We start from the raw sequence: 7,684 nt of genomic DNA, 5'->3' as shown, positions 1-7,684 counted from the left end.
TAATTCGTTTTGTGCAACTTAATGCAAACTGCGCTAGAGAATGAGCTACTCTATTACACTAGCGGTGTATTCTTTTAGACTTAGAAAATAAAAAAAATTATTATTTTTTATACAGTGTTCGTCCTAAAATTTTGAAAGTCAGGACGAAAACAAAAACTTGTTACATAACATATAAAGTCACACTGTAATCACAAAGAAAAATGTTGCCCATTTAGTAACGTTTTTTGAGAATGTTTTCTTAGAATATTTTCAGAGAATGAAAACAAGAAAACGAATTTACATTTTCAGGAAATAAAAATGCATCTGGTAGATTAATTAGAAAACATCTTCAGAAAATAAAAACAATGAAAACGTGTCTGGTAGTATAATTTAAAATAATAATATGTGAGTTATTTTTATAAAATGTTTCCCATGAGAATGAAAACAACTTTTTTTTTCTTTTCTATTTTCTACAAGTACACATGAACTTATTTTCATTTTATAAAAACATTCTTAGTGTTTTATGCTTTTGGGTCACCGAACGTGTTTTTGTCTAATTTTTGTTCTCTGAAAATGAAAACAACTCTTTAAAATGCTACTGAACGAGCCCTATTATCTAGTAAGTAAGTATTAAAATTGCAAATCACAAACATTAACTGGTGAAACTTTCTCTCTTTCTCTCTAATCACAAAAAAAATAAAAAAATAAAACATAACTCTGTATAAATGCGTTCAAGGGATTTGTCTGCTTAAGATAGTATTCACACTGCAACAAAATGAAGTAAAAGAAATGAAAAGTTATCTACATTTATTTCAACGAACACAAAAATGGAATTTACCAAAAAATTCAACCATTACATTACATTACACATCAAAAGAAGTAAAAAGAAAATTGTTCATAACTACAATTTTTTTTTTTTGGACGAATTGTTCATAAATACATTAAATGAGGGAGAGAGCCTTGATTTGTGGGAGGAGAGTTTGACAAAGTGTTCAAACAATTTATAATCCTCACCTTCACAAAGAAATAAAGAAAACAAAAGTTCTCAAAATTGAAGAAGCCAAAAGGTCGGAGAGAGAAGTTCATAAAAAATGAAAGCAAAAACAAGGGTCGTAGAGGGAAAAGGCCAAAAACTATAGCTCAGAAAAGGACGCGTGTCAACAAGATCAAGCGAGTAACATACGTTCCTCTTACTCGAAGCCACATTCCGTACATACACACGCCTATCTCCGCCCGTACGACGCTTTCATATTCCCTCCAAACGCTCCCACACACTCTTTCGCACAGAGAGAGAGAGAGTAGAGAGAGAGAGAGAGAGAGAGAGAGAAATAGAAGCTGAATGGCTACCGGCAACGAGAACGACGTCGTTTTGGGTTGCGATGGAGGACGACGACCGGGATGTATAACGAGCCATGTGGTGGAGGGGAGCATGGAGAGCTACAGATTCTACTTGTCTCGTCGTACGGCCATGGAGATGCTGAGTGACCGAGGCTGCGACGTCTCTGACTCGGACCTCTCTCTTTCACTCACTGAGTTCCACTCCCAGTTCGGCCCCAAACCGGACCTCCAGCAGCTCCGTATCTGCGTCTCTCTGCGCTCCAATCCCTCCAAGAAGGTATGTTTTATGTTTGCTTTCCAAGAAAAAAACAGAGGGGAAAGGAAAACAAAATGCAAAACAGAAAATGTTTTCCTAGGAAAAATGACACCTTCTCTTCGAAGTTCCAACCTTTTTTGTTCGCAGACAAAAAAAAGTCCTACTTTTTGGATGTATTTTTCCTCCGTATCTGCGTCTCTCTCTCTCTCTCTCTCTCTCTCTCTCTCTCTCTCTCGGCTCCAGTCCCTCCAAGAAAGTACCTTTCTGAGTTTTGTGCTTGGTTGGTTGCCGAGTAAAACAGAGGACAGGAGGAGGAAAATAATGCCAGACAGAAAATGTTTTCCTGGAAAAAATGACACCTTTTTTACTCAAAGTTCCTGCCTTTTTTGTTCACAAAGGTAAAAGTTCACACTTTTGATGTTATTGTCTATTTTCTGAAGTTTTAAGAGGATATAGTCTTAGTCTGATACAGGAAATATATATATTTTGTGCATAAAAAAAAAAACGGAAACTGTTATAATCAACAAGTAAGTTTACCATATTATATAAAACCTATTTAAGCAATTGTGTATATTGCTTAGTATTTAAACTCTGTCGTGGTGGGAAAGTGTCTAATAAAATGCTCTGTAAAAATGTTGACTTTAGGAGCAGAGATGAAGTGAATGAGGAAAATTTCTGAAACAAAAGAACAAAAGCTTCATGCAGTGAAAAGTTTTGATTTTTGATTGACTTTTTCCTTTTGTTTTGTTTTTTTGTTTTTATAAATAATGTTGGAAATTAGAAACTGGCAAGGTCCAAAAGAAAATGTTCTTCAAAACCAGAAGTGATATGGTTGAAATGAAATGTAATTAATTGATGTTTTTCTCTGTTCCTATGTAAACCTCCATGCTTTTTTTTTTTGGTTCCAGCATTAGTGATGCAACTGAATGTTGAGTTTCTTTGCAGATTGTTGTCATCTTTTGTGGAACTGAGGAAATAAGGAAACAGACTATGTGTGGCATCTATGCTGGCCTCCCGAACAAAGAAAATATACACCGGCTGATTCTTGTCCTGCAAAGTAAAATGAACTCCTATGCTCGGAAAGAACTGGAGATGTATCCATTTAAAGTTGAGACTTTCCATGTAAGTTACCTGATAATTGTTCTACAATATTGTGCTGTACCCTTTTTCCAAGTGTCCTAAGGGCTACTCTTTGAGTTGTCAAGGCATTTTCTGTTTGTTTTATGCTGAATAACTGGAGAAAACCATCATCTGGATTTCCTCTGAAGCAGAAATATTAAGTTTTCTGTTCAAATGTTTCTCTTTTTATTTTTTGATCGGTGTTCAAATGTTTTTTGATGATATGCCTATTTAGATGAATATTAGTATATAATTTATCACTTGTAAGGCAATGCAGCTGTCTACACTTTCGTAACTTTGTTGTAATTAGGCAATACGGCTGTTTGCCTTTAACGTTTGGACTTTGAGCATAAGTTCTATCCAACCTTTCCTTTCTTGTTTCTTTGTGCATTTTTCCCTTAATATTTCTGGTTTTAGCTTAAGAGTTTCCATTTTACCCCAGTACTTATGCTTTGGGTTTAGATTTGTGACTTGCTGGTCAATATTACAAAACATGCTCTGAAGCCAAAGCTCGAGATACTCACTGCCGAAGAAAAGAACAAGCTGCTAAGGAAGTACAAGTTGGAAGACAAGCAGGTAACTGTGTATGCACCTTGAATGCAACCTTTACAAATGTTGGTGACAATTAGGGTCAAATCTATTTGCTGATTTTTTTTTTGGCTTAAATTTTGTTGACACTGAGATAGCTTTTGATTTCTACTGTTTTATGAGTGAAAAACAAGGAAGGTAGTTAGTTTTCATTTGACAGCAAGCTCTTGATAGTTGGTTAGTGGTTTCCTCCATTGGTTGGGAGCAAGGTATCCATTGAAATAGTTTTGATCTGAATAGACTTATTTAGGGTTAATGAACTAAATGGTCCTCCAACTATTGCTCCATTATCATTTTGGTCCACCAACTAAAATTTTCAATTCAAACGTCCTTAAACTTTTTATTTTGTACCAAGATGGTCCATCCGTAACAGATTCCGTTACTTCTGATCACGCGATGGCTACGTGATTGAGTTTTGAAGGGTATATGCGACTTTTTGAGAAGCTCTATCGAAGGGTATGACTAAAATGGTCCCTCAACTATTGCTCCAGTATCATTTTGGTCCACCAACTAAAATTTTCATTTGAACCGTCCTTCCACTTTTTTTTTTTTTGGTATCAAGATGGTCCTACCGTCAAAGTCCGTCAATTTTATTGTTATTTACTTTTGTATTTATCTTATTTTAAAATTTTTAATTAATTTAAACAATAGAGAAAAAAATATTACTTTTTAAGTCCATGTCATAAAAAAAAAAAAAGCCATGTTGGTGGTGAGATTCAATTTTTTCAATTTTAAAATTAGGTACAAGTTCCTATAATATTTTTCTTTAATTTTTAATCATTGTTTGCCCTTTTAAAAAATTTGTTATTATATATATATATATGATTTTAATTAATTTAAACAATAGAGAATTTTTTATTATTAATTGTTAGTTCAGTCTCACAAAAAAAAAAAGCCATGTGGCTAGTGAGATTCAATTTTTTAAAATTTTCTAAGTTTTATAATAGTTTCCTTGATACAAAAAAAAAAAAAAAAAAAAAGAGTTGAAGGACGGTTCAAATGAAAATTTTAGTTGGTGGACTAAAATGATATTGGAGCAATAGTTGGGGGACCATTGGGATCAATAACCCTTTTAGAGGAGGATACTCACCTAAAAATACGGTTTTGTCCCTCGATTTCATGGAATAATACACAGACTTTGACGGATGGACCATCTTGGTACAAAATAAAAAGTTTAAGGATGTTTGAATTGAAAATTTTAGTTGGTGGACCAAAATGATAATGGAGCAATAATTGGGGGACCATTTAGGTCATTAACCCACTTATTTATGTAGCATTGAATTTCTTTGTTATGCTAGCTGTTGATTGCAATTTACTAATTTGGAATTTGATTGATAAAATTATTGAAGGCAATTTATTGTTTGTGTCTTCCACAGCTCCCTCTAATGCTGGAAACTGATGGAATTGCTCGATACTATGGATTGGAGAAAGGGAAGGTTGTAAAAGTTACTTACAGTGGTGGAGTTGTTGGTTCCCTCAGAACTTACCGCTGCGTCGTCTGATCCTTCTACACGACTTACATGCCACTTTATGAAGTGATGACATACAAAATAAAGAAGTCACTTTAGACATGTTTTGACTGGATTCACAAACAGGTTTTGATTTAATGGGTTTGTATTTTCTGTGTTACTTACATAAAGTACTAGTAATTAGAACTACTTTCTATAGTTCAAGGGATGGCAATTTTGTCCTTAACATGATTCAATTAGTATCATAGGTTGTGCTTTAAGTGACACGATATCGTGTTTTGACCTAAAGTGAAGATGAGTAACATGTTTAGTGTAAGGTTGGTCTTGAGATTTTGAGAGTCCTGTGCGAATTTAAACTAGAGCCCTCACATAATATAATATAAAATTACTAAAAAAACAAATTTGTCATGACTTAATGTCATAAAATAATTTTTGATAACTAAAATTCATCATCAATTAATATGTGATAACAATCACAAACCAAATTCATAAATTTTTTGATGTTTTCATTTGATAAAGTTAAATATTAGTATGTTCTGTATTTTTTAAAAAAAAAAAAAAGAGTTCAAGCGAAAGAAGGCATGATTTTTTTTTTATAAAAAAATTTTATTTTAGGAGAAAGCATATGACATCACTTAGACTTAAACATAGGCCTTGTATCAAAGGATATGCACTAGAAACCAGCTTTACCAAATACGCTTTTGTGTCAATGTGTTGCACGTTAGAGTATATATAATTTTTATAATATTAATATATATAATATAAAGTAAAAATATTTCTGAGGCCCTCAAAAATTAAGGGTCATGTGCAGTAGCACCCCTTGCACCATACCAAGGCTGCTCCTAGTTTAGTGGTACTTAATCATGTACTTTGTTTTTAATTAGGGGTTGGCAAAAAACCCTTCAAACCATTCAATTGTTGTCTAATTTTTATATATTTTTTATTAAGGGAGATAATCGGACAAAATTGGTCACTAAGATGAATTGGTTTGATACAGTTATGCTATTAATTTGAGGCATAAACCGAACTAAACCAAAAGTTAACATTGGTTCGGTTGCGATTTGTATCGTTATGTTCAAATCTCACAAGTTGTATTGTTAGGCCTTTTCCTTGTGTAAACTTGTGAACTCCTCCTAACTTGTAGGGCCCCTTTTGGCCCGATGAATGAAACTCTTATCTCCATTCCCATGAGATGATAATTAAGTGTTTGGTAATGTGGGGAAATGGTAACCAGAAAATTAAGGGTCTTTATCATGAGTGGTCCACAAATTTTTCTAGAGTTCTCATTTTAACCCTCCAATTCTCAAAATCAATTATGGCATGTTTATGAATCTATATATATAAAGCAAAAGGCAGAAAATGGTGAAATATTTAAAATACCAGAAAATGTCCTTAGTTAATCCAAGCATTAAGGATTAAAATTATTAATTAAATGAGAATAATATGGTAAATTCACACTTTTTCATATTAACAAAATTAAAATTAAAAACAAAATCAAATAATAGGTTCTACTTTTATGGAACATAACTACCCATGTTATCTTTTCTTGGGGAAAGTAAGGCATTAGGGAACTATGGCATGTTTACTCTTCATCTATATATATAAAGCAAAAGGCAGAGAATGGTGAAACATTCATAATACCATAAAATGTCCTTAGTTAATCCAAACATTAATAATTAAAATTATTAAGTAAATGAGGATAATATGGAAAATTTACACCTTTTCATATTAAAAAAGTTTAAATTAAAAGAAAAATCAGATAATGAATCCTATTTTTATAGAACACAACTACTCATTATCTTTTTTAAATCTAAAATAAATTTTAATTTAAAAAGCCTCTCGCAGGCGCGGAAGCGCGTGCAGAGAGGCTAGTCTATATATATAAAGCAAAAGACAGAGAATGGTGAAACATTCAAAATACCAGAAAATGTCCTTAGTTAATCCAAGCATTAAGAATTAAAATTATTAATTAAATGAGGATAATATGATAAATTCACACTTTTTCATATTAAAAAATTTTAAAATTAAAAGAAAATTCAGATAATGAATCCTATTTTTATGAACACAACTACTCATTATCTTTTTCAATTTTAAAATAAATTTAAAAAAAAATTTAAAAAGCCTCTCGCAAGTGCCGAAGCACGTGCGAAGAGGCTAGTGAATAAGAATTGTAAAGTTGTAAGGTTATTTTTCGTAAAATTATAGCTCATTCGTAAATAAAGTCACATGCTCTTTATTTAAAGTTTCACAAATGAGATCCGATGCCCTTGCTGAACATTAGACGTGCAGTATCTTGTGGGTGGAAAGGTTATATTGTGATGAAATTATCCCTTTAAAGTTAGTATATGAGTAGGGATGGTTGAAATTCATGTCGGGTCCCCGACCCTAACAAGGGGAGATTTCGAAGGAAAATTGGGGGCGGGTACAGGGATTCTCGAATTTTAAAAATCCCCATCCGGTACGAACTGGGAATGGTATTGGTATCTTCGTCCCCGAACACTACCAGATAATTATATATTTATTTTTAAATCAATAAATACATAATATAATATAACAAAGCATAAGTTACCCTACACATCTGCCCCTTTGAATCCTTCTCAGGTAGCTGCAATTGGTCCATCTATTCCTCCTGCAGATGATATAAGATATCATGGAGGAGCACAAAGCTTGCATATGAGAGTATATTGGCAGTTGTCAATCTACAATCATTTGCTATCGAAGCCTTGCTTTTCTCCCATCAAAATAAAATTTTCCCTTGGTCAGATGGATAGTTTGATGCTAATGTTAATATTGTTGGTGGATTTGTTAAGTTCTTTAGGTTTCTACTCTCACTTTACATTGTGTTTTGTTGGATTTGCAGCGAACAAATTCTGTTACGGTTACTGCATGTATATCTTCTTTTGCTGTAGTGTGTTGCAACTAGCAGGATAAATAT

The 7,684-nt window shown here is 33.0% G+C and overlaps 1 protein-coding gene across 1 annotated transcript; it reads left to right on the top strand.

Annotated features, from left to right (window-relative positions):
• On the top strand, positions 1,319–4,782 carry LOC18785416 (DNA-directed RNA polymerase V subunit 5C). Its single transcript, XM_007221067.2, has 4 exons — positions 1,319–1,594; positions 2,519–2,695; positions 3,155–3,268; positions 4,657–4,782. The coding sequence occupies exons 1-4, from the start codon at positions 1,319–1,321 to the stop codon at positions 4,780–4,782; spliced, it is 693 nt and encodes a 230-aa protein (XP_007221129.2).

Source organism: Prunus persica, chromosome G2 (genome assembly GCF_000346465.2).
Source record: "Prunus persica cultivar Lovell chromosome G2, Prunus_persica_NCBIv2, whole genome shotgun sequence".
Classification (NCBI taxonomy): Eukaryota; Viridiplantae; Streptophyta; class Magnoliopsida; order Rosales; family Rosaceae; genus Prunus; species Prunus persica.
The sequence above is the reverse complement of the archived record's forward strand: the minus strand, read 5'-3'. Positions and strand labels throughout refer to the sequence as shown.

Excerpts from the sequence above, each read along its gene's own strand:
- LOC18785416 (XM_007221067.2), top strand. The coding sequence starts at position 1,319 with ATGGCTACCGGCAACGAGAACGACGTCGTTTTGGGTTGCGATGGAGGA. Across the intron at positions 1,595-2,518 it reads GCTCCAATCCCTCCAAGAAG|ATTGTTGTCATCTTTTGTGG; the intron begins GTATGTTTTATG and ends GTTTCTTTGCAG. Across the intron at positions 2,696-3,154 it reads TTAAAGTTGAGACTTTCCAT|ATTTGTGACTTGCTGGTCAA; the intron begins GTAAGTTACCTG and ends CTTTGGGTTTAG.